The 15,208-nt window shown below is 30.8% G+C and overlaps 1 protein-coding gene across 2 annotated transcripts; it reads right to left on the bottom strand.

The window, feature by feature from the left end:
- Positions 1 to 1,346: 1,346 nt before the first annotated feature.
- Capr (Cell cycle associated protein caprin family member) lies at positions 1,347 to 12,236 on the bottom strand. 2 transcript variants are annotated; one of them, XM_074141103.1, is made up of 11 exons: positions 12,048 to 12,236; positions 11,524 to 11,766; positions 7,885 to 8,034; positions 6,498 to 6,779; positions 6,326 to 6,416; positions 5,254 to 5,357; positions 4,626 to 4,808; positions 4,329 to 4,545; positions 4,127 to 4,240; positions 3,862 to 4,047; positions 1,347 to 1,601 (listed from the first exon to the last, which is right to left on the bottom strand). In XM_074141103.1, the coding sequence occupies exons 1-11, from the start codon at positions 12,162 to 12,164 to the stop codon at positions 1,525 to 1,527; spliced, it is 1,764 nt and encodes a 587-aa protein (XP_073997204.1). In that variant the 5' UTR covers positions 12,165 to 12,236; the 3' UTR covers positions 1,347 to 1,524. The 2 variants fall into 2 exon arrangements, with proteins under 2 accessions (XP_073997204.1, XP_073997202.1); XM_074141101.1 differs by having other exon boundaries at positions 4,329 to 4,548; positions 12,048 to 12,235.
- Positions 12,237 to 15,208: the final 2,972 nt, after the last annotated feature.

The raw sequence follows: 15,208 nt of genomic DNA, 5'->3' as shown, positions 1-15,208 counted from the left end.
GATTATAAATTTCAATTTTGAACCATGTATCTTCTAAATTCTTCATTAAAATGCATAATAAAATTGATGACAAATCAGAATTCAGAGGGAAAAATATTGTACTTTAAAATTAATGGTAAGGATTAAGGAAAAATTATACAAAAAAAAAATGGGGCGACAAATTCTTTTAATGGACACGAAATAAAAAATTTCAGTTATTGTGATATAAACAACAGTGTTAACAAAAAAAAAAAAAAAAATCTAATGCATAAATTAATCTGCTAGATGTTGCTCATAATATATAAAACTATATAGAAGCACAATGGTAAATTAAATGTAGCCATTTTTTTTTTATTTTTTAAATTTTCGATCCATCAATTTCTTTTTTTTTTTTTGTATAAGGAGTTATTGTCACGTTGCCCAGAATATTAGAATACTAAAAAATTGACCATATTCTTCATTTATATACAACAAAACATTTCTTTTTATGCACATAAATATCAGTCAAGAATTAGGTGACTACTATTTATCTGATAAAATAGATAAAAAAAATAATTTAAAAAAAAATGCTTATTTTTATTATAACTTTGTAGACACTCATTTTACAAGAATAATTAAAAAAAAATATTATTTTTTTTGACAGTTTATTTAATTAATGTATGCATTTCGGAATACAGTAAATACCTTTAAACATTAATAAATATGAAAGTACAACAACTGAGGCATTTGGGTGTGTCGAATACTGTTTATATATATATATATATATATATGTTACCAACGCTCCAAAATAACATTTTTGATGGAATAAAATACCAATCCCCCTAATTACTCGACTGACATTGTGAAAAGGAATCATGTGAAAACTGAACAGCCAATACGTTTTTTGTTTATTTTTTTATATATATATACACATGAATAATCTATTTGTACATAAGTCGTTTCGACGAGTGCTCTTATTTTTCTTTACTTATTTTTGCAACCAAACATCTCAAGTCGTTATAAAAATATTTACATAGTGGGGAAAATAAAAAATATAAACTAAAAAAAAGGAACTAGGATGACTAATTTTATTGTTGAGACTAATAAGTGGGAAATATATAAATCGCGATTTCCCACAAGTATTGATTTGCTCCATTAATTGGCTATTTTAAAAAAGAAGAAGAAGAAAAAAAAAATCAGCTGGGATTCGTGTACGCCCCACTGGCATAATTAATTTAAGTCGGGTTGTCTCTCTCATTTTTTTTTTTTTTTTTTCATTCGAATTTACATAATTTTCTTACTTTTAATAATATTTTTGAAATTATTTTTTACGGCACGTAACTCTCCCCAACAAAATATTTCTCGCGCCTTGGATCTATCTCATCGCATGTTTTTAATTAGTGTTATTTTTTTTATTTATTAATTATTTTTTTTTTTTTTTTAGCTTTTTAGGAGTGAAAAGGAATTTGTTTTTCACTCCATCCCTGTGAAAACTGCCTTCCTTCTTTAAGTAGTGATCAAGGTAGTTAAAACTTCGATATAAAAATTATAGCAGATGTTACATTTCTACTGACGATAACCGCCACTGCCTGGATTGTTGCTGCCTCGATAGCTACCCCTACCTCCTCGACCACCACGATTTCCTGAAACATATTTATCAATTTGAGTTGTTGGTTATAACAATTTATTCTTCTTAGTATTATTAAACTTTCTAGATTAGCCAAGCCATTCTGGGTGCAAGTGAACTACAACCAAAAAGAAATTCCTGTTTTCAGGATTTCAAACAGCACTCGGTTGAACAAAATTCAAAAAAGCTCAAACAAATTGGATACTAAGAAACAAATAAATTATATTTGCGCATAGTTAATCGTGAGAAAGAAGACAGCTTACTTTCTCGACAAGAATCAGTTGGATTGGCTTTAAGCTTGACTAAAGATTGAGACCACTAATATTATCTCCAGGAAAACGTGTCTTCTATTTTCTTTAAATAAGGAAATATCTAGAAATAATTTATGATTGTTCTTTCATTCCCCTGGCATTATATTACTCTTGTTCCCAAATGTCTTGAGAGTCCAATCAAGCTTTTCTGATAAAAGAAAACTTAAGTTACAGCGTTTATAATGCAGTTAGTCTTGCATGCACGGATACTGGTCAGAATTTTGATCCTTTTTTGGTTAAGTGCAGGTCTTGTTAAAAAATTTTGAATTTTGGCATATGTGGCTCAACAGTGGCTCTGATATGATGAGATATCCGATCGCCTTTCTACATGTACCTACTCTAATACCCAGTGAAACTACCAAAAATGGAAAATTTACTTATATTGAATAAATAAGAGTTGAAATTAACCCTTCTTAAAAAAAGTTCACATCGGCCATTTTTTGGGGTAGTAAAACAACAAAACACAACTTAGGTAAATGCCGAAAAGATACAGGCTGACTATTCACAACAGATCTTCAGTGAACGAAATTTTATCTTGGAATGGATTAGAAACCAATTATCTACCGTAGAACAGCTGTGCTATTCGGGAAGGTACTAGGTAGGCTAACACTCGCATGCGACTATTAAAACGTTGTTGCAGTAGAAAATGGAAGAGAGATCCAGGAAAATTGACTGCCTTGTACAGGGCGATCCATCTAAAACGCACCAATCGCTAATAACTTTTTAGGAAAGCAGAATTTCGAAAAAACCCACGAAGTAAACTATAAGTTTTTTTTTGTTTAGTTTTCAAATTTTCCACCCCCGATGCTGTATCTTAATTTTTGGCAGAGCTACGGGCAAAAACCAGATCGGGGTTTCATAAGGACCACTGGTTTTGACAATGATTATGGAAACTACATAAAAAAATTGTGAAAAATGACGTTGATCCCGTTTGGATATCTCTAATATTTGCCGAGATATTTAAGATCAATGTTACAATTTTACCTATTCGTGATCGGTTTTCGATATTTTTCCACCAGAAATACACGTTTTGGGAGGTCCACTGACTGCAAAAAATGTTATTGGTGACGCAAAGTAAAAAAAAAAAAAAATTGAAGATTTTAAAACATGTAGTGTAATGTAATGGTTGTGGGTGAGTCAGGATAAATTTTTTTAATCATCAAATAAAATCAACTATCACATGATTTTAATGCACCCAGTATGCAAGACTTCTTGACCTATGATTACGGTAAGAATATTTTCAAAATTTATAACGCATTGAAGGTTTATCAAAATTATTGGCTTACATAATATTCAGCAAGACTTTAATCTCAAACCACATCACTAGCAATCATACAACAATTCGAGCTTAAATACCATCTTCACCTTGGCAAAAGGCTCGTTAAAACTTACGTACTACCATCTTGCACGGCTCAATATTGCCGCACAAGATCAGACACTTAAGTGGATCCCCTCCTGTAGTAAAGCAAGAAATCTAGGTAAGAATAGTGGCAAGTTATCCGGGAAATAAATTTGTAAGGATAGATATGCAAACCCCAGGAGCGGTAAATAAAATTGCCCAGACAGCTCTTCAAATTATTGGAGCGGACATGAAAAGGTTATGGTAACTTTGATGAAGTAATAGAAGCTGCAGAGTTGGTTGCAATAAAAAATAAATAAAAAGAAGGAACACGAAGTGAAAAGTGCTGGTTCCAAGTGACATCTTTAGCACTTGTCTTATTGTCAGCGGACACTACTGAGAGATGTTTAATACATATGATAGAGACTGCCAATAATAGCAGTAAACTAACGCTGCAGTGGATTCTCGGGACACAAGGTCTTCTTTCCACATAAATTCTTAGCTTAGTTTAAGAAAATAAACATCAACCTCAGTGTGTAGCCTTCACTCTTAAGGAGATGTTCTCTTTTTACTGTAATGAGCATAATAAAAATAAAAAATGCAATATTTTTTAAGCAAATACAAACCAGTGCGATCTGATGAGCCCCTGTTAGCGCCACCTCTGCCTCCTCTTGGTTGGTCGCCTCTATTCTGATATCCATTCTGGTAATTGCTTTGGTCTTTATAATAATTGTTTCCTTCCCGATAACTACCTTCTCTATAATTTCCACCGCCTTCACGATTTATGTAACCACCTTCCCGATTGTATCCACCTATTAAGAAGAACACTTTATAGAGAAATGTTGGTAGTGTAGCTCAGAGAACAAATAAATTATGTTAGAAAACGCTTACCCCTGGAGCCTCCTCTGTTGCCGCCCCTATTGTTGTAACCACCTTTATTTCTATCACCGCCTCCTCGACCTCGTCCTCCTCTACCGCGTCCACTGCCTCCAGCTGTTATAAAACCTACAAAAATTCATTTTGTTAAATCTCAAACTACAATAATTAAGCTGGCTTTCATAACTGAATGTTAGAAAAAAAAAAAAAAAATTACCATCATTTTGAGGTTTATAAATATCTGACCAATTTTCAGTTTGTGAAGCCCAATCATCATCGTGAGTTTGTGGTGGCTGTGGTTCTTCTTCCCAACCAGTTAAATCTTCATTTTGTGGTACCGCATTTGTTTGTTTCTGAGTTGAAGTTGTAACGATTACATTAGTTTGAGGCTCAACTACCATCGTGTTTGTCGACCAACCTTTTTCTTCGTCTGTCTGCTGCAAAATTCATTAAAATTTATTCTAAAAGAATTAGAATAGCCCCCCTAACAGTAAAGACGCCCAACATTACTTACATTTTGATAATGAAGTGCGGACGGTGCTGTTGGCGTGGTAGCAGCAGGTGGTGGTGCTGGTGCTTGTGGGGTAGGTCCAACTTGTTGAGAGGCCACTTCCAGAGGACTAAAACTTTGATTCGTATATGTCATTGTTGGTATTGAAGGAGGTTCGTTTGAATCAGGTATGTCTAATTCATTTTCCTAAAAAATAAAATAACGGTGCGAAATTAATTCATAAGATTTTTTGATTTGTTTTTGTATTTTAAGTAATTGTAGTAATACTTAAAAGATATAGACTAAAATATTTGAAATTAAATACTTCAATTGAATTGTAGAGATTTATTAAAGTTGATCATGCTCAACAATAAAAATTAATTAAGAATCATGACTCTCCCATTAATTAATTTAGATCTTCTTACATCCATTTAATAATAAAAATGAAATGTACGAAAAACTGTATCATAAAAATGCCAACAATCTTCTCTTAACAAAGCATCGAAACTGAATAAGAAAAAATAGATTCAATATTTCAAAAACAATGGCAATCACGATTTTATATACATCAATAAATGAATAAAACTAAGAAATGCATTTTTATCAAGAAAACATAATTTTATAAGTTACTAAATTGGTTAGAAAAATATACCTGCATAAAATCAATAGTTCCAGATTTGAATACCCTAAGATGCGAAGGTGTGAAGTAAGTAGTTTCAATAGGTGCTGGTTGAGGTTCTTCTATGGTTATACCACCTAGAATAGTTACAATAAAAACAAAATATGAATAACCAAGAGTAGAAAATAGCTATACAAACTTACATAAACTTGCAAATAGCAGCATTTACCGCAATAATACATTTGATTGCAGATTTAATGCCAAGTAATTACATAAATATGTCAATTACTTTGAGAATTGACATTAAAAGTTTGATTATTAGTAATCATGGATCTTCATGAATTGTTACACTGCAGACGATTTTTGATGATAAGAATGACACTGACAGTGATAATGATGGTGTTGATGATAATGATAATAATTATAATAAGAGTAGGGATTTGCTGAGTGCTTTGTGAACACTGGATTCCAACGCGGAGACCCCAGGTTTAAATCCAGCTATTGGACCTTAAATTTTCTTCTTCTAAGAGCTTTTTACAGCTCACTGTGATGGATCTCAGTTACAAAAGAATACTGTCCAGACAATAAGTATTCTGAAAAAAAACTCCAGGCGCCATGACCTCAGATGTTAATGCGCCTTACAAATAATAATAATTATTACTATTATATTGTAAAATCAAGACGTTCTCTATTTGTGACAATATTTTTCAAAAAAAAAAATTTTTTCAATTCGAATATTTACTAATTACAGAGGATTCTAGAGGAAAAGGATATTATTAAAAAAAAATTGCTAAACGAAGCCGAAAGACGAACCCGTTCGTGTACCCACAAAACACAAACACGTAATGGTTCCATTTTTCTCTCAAAGAGTAGATGTTAATTCTTTTAGAGAATGGATTGAGACTAAATGGTCTAGTAAAAGCACTGAATTCTTTAACAGAAGCATTGGTACGAAGCTCACCTTAGTTGCCACAACTTGATTACTAAGATTAACTAACTTAAAGCAGGAGCTGTTCATTTCAGTATATTATGTATACGTAGCAATGCCAACATAGAAAAAAATTAAGTAAAATTTATTTAACAATTTAGTATTAAATAAACGTACTTGGTTGAAAAGTGCAAGTAGGAAGAGGCTGAGCAGGAGTCTCTTGAGGAAGTGGTGGAATTTCGTCGGTCCGTTCTGTTGTCTGTACATCCTAAATGACAATAGTAAAAATAACTAGATAATCCTAATCTGTAAGATTACATAGCCAAAAAACATTCCATAAAAAACATACCTCATCCGGTATTAGTGTTTCCTCCTCAGGTTCCTGGGCGACAATTTCAGTGGGAGGAGCAACAGCCGCAGCAGTAGCAACTGGAGCTGTTGTTGTAGGTGTAGGTGTAGGTGTAGCTGTAGCAGCAACAGCAACAGCAGCAGCAGGCGCAGTATCAAAATAACCACAACTAGCTACTTCCAACAACTTAGCTTTTAGTGCTGAATATGTGGTGCCGAATGCTTCTTTATTTTTGCCATCAACAAGAGTTACCATTGTCTCAGCCACGCTTTGAAACATTTCCTAACAAGAACAATGATAGAGTAAATGACTTTTGCACTTGTTTGAAAAAATATCTCCGTCATCATTTGTAAAGAACTGTAAGAAAGTTAAACCTTTTTAAAATTTAGAAAACATACATATAAGCTATTTTTTAAATAAGAACTAAAACATTTTTTTACAGGATCATTTCTGCAGTAAGTGGTCGGTTGTAAATTAAAAAAAAAAAATAATAATAATAATAAAAACTAAAACATTAATATTATTAAAGTTAAAATACTTTTATCAAACTAAACTTTTTTTTTAATTCATAAGAATTATATGTTAATTACATTTTCTTGACAGGTGTTAGGAACAATGAAAAAATCATTTAAAGAAGTGGGCTAGCTTTTCTTTTTTAAATAAATTTTTCCAAAGGTCTCAGATTTTCCACTACTTCCGAGTTTGATCTGTTATAATGCTATAATAATAATTATTATTATTAATAATATTTTTATTTGCAATCGAATGAAACTTATTTAGATATTGAAGCAATATTGTAAAAAGAAAGTATTAAAACCATACTAAGGATAGTAAAGCTCTAGTATTTTATTTTGAATAGTCATAATAATTGTACTAAAAACATTCTGTATGATTATAGACAATGGGGTCTGAAGCGTGTAAGTAATACCAGCAATGTGGTAAGACTTTGATGTAGACACGTCTTAAATTATTAAAAAAAAATAAAGTTTACAAATAACCCCACCTAAAGTAAATTACAATGAAAAATTTGCGCGCACAGAATCTAATTTAAAATACGAAAATCACAAATTTTAGTATAAAATTTAAAAATTTTTAAGAATAAAATATCAGTACTTTGAATACTTGCAAGAATCATGCCAATCGTTGGTTGAAGTTAGAGCAAAATCAGAAATGGTATTCTCATTTATAGAAAAATGAAGGGGAATCCATTACTACTTCATCACTTGCTCTGTATTTATAATTCAGTTGGTTTTCAAACAACTGAATACTTAAAAAGTAAATAAATAACTTCATAACAATTCAAATGAACAAAAACAAACAGACTTATCCCTGAATAATATTGGAACGTAACTGGGTTAACCATAACAAAAAAAACTGAAATACTTACAGTAAAAACCATAGGTTCATCTCTCTTTGGTGTAAGTTCAACATAGAGATCATCGATTGCTTGAAGTTCTTCCGCAGTTAATGTCACTTTAGCTTTACCATTAAGAAGGTCTTCTCTCACTGCATCTTGTCCCATACTCGCCAATACATCCTGATTAAAATAAAAAATTTATTAAACATAAAAAAAAAAAACATAAGCCGGCACCACTACACATTTTGCCTTTCACCGTACATCGAAAAAGTAGTTACTCAAACAGTTGGATGAGTGTGCAGTTTATGTAATAAAAATCGAATTTCAGAAAATCGATTTTCTAGTTCAGATTCCAGATTAAAACATAGCCATATTCACTGATATACATATAATAAGGTATTTGTAATATAATAAGGCTGAAGGGAGCACAAAAATTTTTCGTATAGATTATAGCTCATCGAATTGTAGGATTGTGAGTTTTATAAATGTCATGACTATGTGTCCCATACTTATCAATTTTACGTTATGTTGGAAAAATCAATGAATTCTCTTTGAAGCTAAGCTTGCTCAATATGAAAAAGAAGAAAATTGAAAGGCGTCCTTCATTAGCATACTAGTCGATATGCAAAAATTTAATATAATTGTTCGCCTTTAGAGATACATATAAAGAAGGCTGTTATGTGATGTTGATACAGCTTTAGGTGACCTTGTCGAATTAATTTAACAAGATCTGTAAGTTTTGCCACAAGCTGGTAGTACCTAAATTTATCTTTACAGGGCAATTTAATAAAAGTTACATTACCAATAAAGCTAATCCTCAATTTGTCACTATTATATATTTTGCCAGGCGGTAACTTTTTGAGTTAAATTGTCATAGATGACTGTATACATGCGAGTCTGTGCAATAGGAAAGGGGGCTCATTTAATTTTCATTTTTGTAATATATAAAATGAATTTAATAAGAAATGATCTTTTCTTTTTTTTAAAGATTCTGGTGATCTGCCCAGTTTTAAAATAGTTTCAGCTTTTCTTTAGGATTATCTATGAAAAACTTTCAAATGTTAGGGGGAAATGTTAGACCTCCTCAATGGCCAAAATTGTTAGCTTATTTCTGATACTTAACGTGAGCAATAATAAATTTACATGAACTTGCAAGATTGGGAAGTTTATTTATTCATATCAATAAATTAATTTATTTTATTAATGCGGTATTTATTTTGTATTGGCTCTTAATGTACATACATTCCCAATCACCATTAATTTTCTTGATTTGAATGATTTTCTTTACTTCACTTGAATTGAAATTTACTTCAATTGTAAAAATGACAATATAAGAGGGAAGAGTGCCTGCCTCTTTATGTGAGTTCATATGTAAAACAAATATAAATCCAGGCTTTTTGTATTTTATTCTAGAGACAGGTGATGAGAAAGGGATTATTGGCGACATTCTCGAGACCAATGATTATGTAGCGATCATACGAATTTCCAGTAGGTACAAGAACATACAATGAAGGAAAAAAGTCAAGGTACGCATTTTACAAGAGGAATTATTTATCGTGAATTTATTTCCCATAATTTTCTATTAATGCTCTGATCTTTTCTCCCAAAAATTAAGAATTTAGATGGAATTATTAAAATACAGGCTCAGTGAAATATTCTGAACAGCTACGATAATAATTACAGCCACGAAATCAACCAGTTTATTCCTGTCGATTAAATATTTGTACAGCCTGTAGAACACTTTCTTTGCTAGAGAAAATGAACAGAAAAAGCTAAAAAAGTTAAGAAATCACGACTATTAGAAAAATTAAAAAATAAAAATATATTCGTAATAAAAATTATATTCAAGAGTCTTTGTTTTGAAAATTAAAATAAATAATAATCTAGAAAAAAATTTGCGTACGTCCCATCACAGCTGATTCTGTAAAAAATTATTAAATAATCTGATATGCAGCAACAAGTTTCATCTGATTTCATTAGTTAAGTAAACTACTCCTTAACAAAAACTTACAGTTTAAAATGTTAAGTATAAGGGTTGATTAAACGCCAAAAGGTTACCATTAAAAAATAAATAAAATAGCAGTGACAAAACAGTTATTGTTACCATAGTTTATTTTTTACTAAATTGGATCTCGAAATGGAAATATAAGTATTAGCTGGGGTGAAATTTTTATTTAATTAATTCATTTATTTTTTTGTAAGGGGTTGGCAAAGCTATGATTAATTATTTCAAGAAAAAACTGCCTCAATCAGAGTTCAAATCATGATGAACAAGTCTAAGTAGACGAAGGCTAATAAGAAATCTACCACAGATGCAGATCAACCAATTTACACTATTCCACCACTCTCAACCCTTTTTTAAAACTCTTAAACTTTTTTATTTTGTTAAAAAAAGGATACTTGTAGGGTGGGGCATTTTAGAAATATGTCCCTATAAAGACATATTTGCAAATACAGTACTTTAGTTAAAATATCCGAGCTGAGTTGACTTCCTTACTTCTTTTTTTATTCTTCGGGAATGGGATTCATGCCGAAAAATTGTAAGAGATGAATAAAATATAATCACGCATTCTTCCCTCGAATTTTACAGAATTAAAAATCCATTCCAGTTTTTGTCTACTCAGCTACTTGTCGCTTAATTACACATAAGAATATTATTGATTTTTTTTTATAATCCAATTTGTTAGCATAAGAGGCTTTAAAGTAATATTTTATTCCACCAAACTAATTTTCTTTACAGCTGACATCTAATTAGATTGTTACAGAAATAAACAGATACTATTCTTTATTGCTAACGCTACGAGATTTGGGAGCTTCTACGTTTTGTGATTCACATCATTGTAAACTGAAAACGAAGATTATCAAAGATTTTGAAATTAATTCAATTATTAAGAGCCACATTCTTAATTTATGCCCTTCATATACAACATACCCGAATCAATTTTTGTTGGGAAGACGTTTTAAGCCGGCACTGTCAAGATCGTGCTGGATTATTCAAATGAAAAATCCAAAAGATTTACGGTGCTACTGTCACCGAACGAACTTAGAAAGAAAGAATCATTGACAAAAAAAGGCCAGAAAACTCAATTTTGAAAATCTGACAGGATGTTGTTAAAAAAAAAAATCTCCAACGGACACAAAAGTTGAGAATCTTAAACCTGAGATCTGTAAGCCGCTATGTGTCGTAATTTATGAAACTAAGTGTTCAAATTTAATCCATATTGAATTGCAATGTAAATGTAAAAAAAACTATGCGAAACTTAATTATTTGTAGCCAAAGGAATTGATTTATATCAAGAGAATTTTTGTTTGTTTAAATGTCTACATTTAACTTTTTATACGGTCATTTCTCTTTCCCACATATTCTAAAAACTATTAAAAAAAAAAATTCTTAATATTTCTGAATACCATTTTCTTTTACCTGAATTTCATGCACTGAATTAAAGTACTGCATTAAAGCACATCACGTTCAGGTTTAAGGTTAATTTATTGGAGGTAAACCGGTACAAGAAATAAATGTCGGAAAAACATTTTTTTAGTACATTCTGCACGTAAAACCAAACATCTCATTCAACTGCCGATTACCACTAACATTTTCACAGCTCTTTCCAAAAGACAGAGCTGGTCTAAATTGCGGCTGGCAATGGTAGTAAAAAATGTTTTACAAACCTGAATTATCAAAATGTCTTTGGTCCTAGCTAATTCTTGTTGTGCTCTTTCCAATGCCTCTTTCCTAGCTTGTTTTTTAATATTTTTTGCAGAATCAATGGCCAATGTTGTTAAATGCTTAGATAATTCCTTAGCAAAATCTAGGTGTGCTATTACTGCGTCGTATTTTGAGATGGCTTCTAACTGGTCACTGTTAAGGTCTTTACCGTTTTTCTGCAAATCACGATAACTGTCTAGTCTACCCTAAAATAAGATAATAACGTGTTTATTGAAGGAAAATGTTAAAATTAACTCAATAAACTTAACATATTAGGTAAGATTTCAACCAAAATTTTTCAACACAAACTCACCAACAAATATATGAAAAATTGTGCCCGCAAAGTTAAATTAAAATAAAACTAATTTTATATTTTAAGGTCTATTATTCTATAAAGCTTAAGATAAGCACATGGCAAACATGGCGATCGTAATGGGGCTTACAGAATGTCCGTGCCGGGTAGCACATAAAATTGATATCCACTTACCTTTCTTTTTTCAAGATTTCGTATTTTGTGATCTATCATCACTATTGCTTGACGAAGAGGATCATTTGCATCCAAAGATGCCTGTTTCTCCAACCTTGCTACAGATGCGGTAGGCATTTTTCACAGGGATAAAGAAACAGACCTGAAGCAAGCCAGCAGTGTTGCCAAAAAGTAATAATCACTGCCAACAACTTATGTCGCGGAAAAATTCAACTGTTACTAAGATTCATGCTAATATTAATTTTTTTTTAAAAACAATTTTTTTTCTTATAAACTGAATCTGAAAATACATCATTTCACAATTAGAGATAATTATCTGATATATGAAAATTATTAACATGCTTGTAAACAATTACAAGAATTATGTGGTCGCGCCTTCTGTTCATTATAGTAAATTTGGCTAATATTTCAAAAAAGCTACACAATTCTGATTTTAACATATGCAATTGTAGCAAGATAACTGCCTTATTTAATCAGTAACCAATACATTTTCATTACTGGTGCCTCTATCAAATATTTACTCATTTATCATGAATCATTCATCAAATTAAAAATATGTAGATCATGGAGAGAAACAGAAAATGTTTCAGTAACGCGAGAAGTACTTTTTTGTATTTAATTATACATATAGTTAAATAAACATAATTATTCTTCTCTAGAATAGATTAAAATTTGCAATTCAAACAAGAAAAAAATGATATTGTGATTTAAATAAATATTGCACAAGATTAGGTAATGCATCGGGAAAAGCGTTGGTTTTTCATGTCAGAGATTTGAAGATTTAAATTTGAATATAAAAATTTCTATAAAAAACTTTGAATTCATTTCATTGCATTAGAGAAATGCTTAAAACTGTTTGTTGAACATAATAAAATACCAAAAAAATAAACAAAATTATTATTTATTTAAAAAAGACAACATGTTGCAGATAGTGCAATTACATATAGAAGTTAGCTGGAAATAAGTGGGTTTTACCTGACGAATGAGCAATCGCGGACAAAGGGAGGCTCATCAGAGGGGTGGTAATACAGGCCCAGGCAGCCCAACAAAAAGCCTCACACTTGCTGATGATGGGTAAATGCGCTGACTCTTTAAATTATGCACTTTATTATGGGAATATTTTTATTATTTTACTGTTGATATTACATAATTTATTTAGTAACATATTTATTACCTACATTAGTTTTGTTATTTATTTTTTTAGAATTTTTTATTTTTATGATAAGATGGTTTAAATAATTCAATTAATTTAGTATGTTGTACTGCCCCTTCAAAATCAAACCAACAGGATAGGGCCCTGGGACTCTTGGTTTGTTTTAGCTGAGTTTTTGTGAATAAAAACCTCTTTACTTAGAGGTACTTGGCCGACTTTTGTCTAATGAGTATCTCTACTCCTCTCGGAAGCCGTACATGTGTTCTATACACACACCATTTTCTTACTATGGGGAAAATTCGGAGTTGATGAATAACTAGGCGTGTCTCATCATAAAGGTATTACTTTTTCTATTGAAGTACGTGCAAAGTGAGAAATTAGATGTGGAGGAATTGTAGAAAGTATTAAGTAGTACATATACCGAATTCTTAGATTCTCTTCGATGGTTGATAGAGACTTATTTTTCAGTAGAAGTTCGGTACACTTAAGGTCGACGACGATAAAAGTTCATGCCCGGAGAGTAAGCTGATGCAGAGGCGGACCCCTTGGTTGAACCAAGCAGTGATAGATGATATACGAGTTCTTGGGGCGATAGGACACGACATCTTCACTGAATATCAGTATAATAAGTATTGGACATTGTTTTTGGTGACTCATTCATTAATACAGAAGGAAGAAAGAATAAGGCCAATTTCAATCTTAATTTTTTTATTATTTTGCCGAGTTTTCGACCAGGGACTAGTCATCTTCAGGGCTTTTGACAATAAAATATGTTTACATTATGATGTTGGTGTACCTTCTGCTTATGGAAGGAGGTTACAAAGTAGTTGTTTTCCAAATCTGGGAATAAAATTCTAAATTTAGTTTGATTGAATAAAAATTTAATTTCTTTTAAGTAATGACGATGGAAGAGCCTTGGTCTTTCGTTGTTTTAATAATTAGAATTTTGAGTAGTTATTAGTTTAGATTTCTTAATTCCAATCAAATTCAGTTGCGCTATTAAAAAAAAATCATGTCGATTTTTACCTAATATCTTCCTGATCAATAATCAAGAGGTTACCTTTTATGTAAATCATTTTCAGGGAATTAAATACTCAAGTTTTTAACTAATTCCCTTCTAATTCTTAACTTCTTTGTTGATTTTAGTAGCATTTAAAAATTCACTTAGAGATAGAAATATATTTATAGCTTTCACTTTCAAGCAACCATTCCAAACAGCCATCTTCATTTTAAACGCATCTATTTTACTACTTAGGGTAAAAATATTCGTATATTTTTCCGAGAAGAGAAATATAATATTCGTTCAAAAGAGGCCATCTCTTGTGTACAAAACCTTTTAAACGTGCGAAAGTATCCCTTTGATTAAGCACATTTGGATGATTAAGTCATCCTCATCAGGTGGAGAGCTTCCGCAATATAAAAAGAAGCGTAGATAATGGTTACTGAGGATGCCAACATCACTTACCGTTAAGAGTTAAGAATAAATAAAAAAGAATCTATAGAAATAAGAAAAAACTAAACATTTATTGTTTAATAACACACTAAAATGTATAATTAACACAAAAGAACTTTTAAGTAACTTGTTTGAAATAACAGAAAACTGAAACATTTACTGATCAATCTTTTAAAAAAAAATATATATATATGTATTTTTTTTTAAAGAAAATAATACTTAGAATGCACAAATTACTCATGTCTAATAATGTGTAAATTATTGGAAAACAATTAACTTGCCTCATTTATGTAAGGAATAACTACAAAATTAAAATACGAATAAATGTCCCAATAACATAAATATCTTATAAAAAATATATATTATACATATATAAGTATAACCCACCATGAGCATGAATTTTTTTTTAGTTTAAAGGAAAAAATAAATAAATATTTTTGTAAGATAAAAAGGAATTTCTCTGGTAATAAGTACATTATGTTTCTAAGTCTAATAAACTTAATTTCTTTGTTTGTTTCTTTTAAATATAAAATAATACAATAAACAACGACATCA

Source organism: Rhodnius prolixus, unplaced genomic scaffold, assembly GCF_049639745.1.
Source record: "Rhodnius prolixus isolate KJV_2025 unplaced genomic scaffold, Rpr scaffold_6, whole genome shotgun sequence".
Classification (NCBI taxonomy): domain Eukaryota; kingdom Metazoa; phylum Arthropoda; class Insecta; order Hemiptera; family Reduviidae; genus Rhodnius; species Rhodnius prolixus.
This window is presented reverse-complemented; position numbering and strand designations above follow the sequence as displayed.

What these genes read in the sequence shown, in the direction of transcription:
- Capr (XM_074141101.1), bottom strand. Translation starts at nt 12,164, where the DNA reads ATGCCTACCGCATCTGTAGCAAGGTTGGAGAAACAGGCATCTTTGGAT. An exon ending in AAGACATTTTGATAATTCAG is followed by an intron (nt 8,035 to 11,523) that starts GTTTGTAAAACA and finishes TATTTTAATCAG; the next exon opens with GATGTATTGGCGAGTATGGG. An exon ending in GAACTATTGATTTTATGCAG is followed by an intron (nt 4,809 to 5,253) that starts GTATATTTTTCT and finishes TTTATTTTTTAG; the next exon opens with GAAAATGAATTAGACATACC.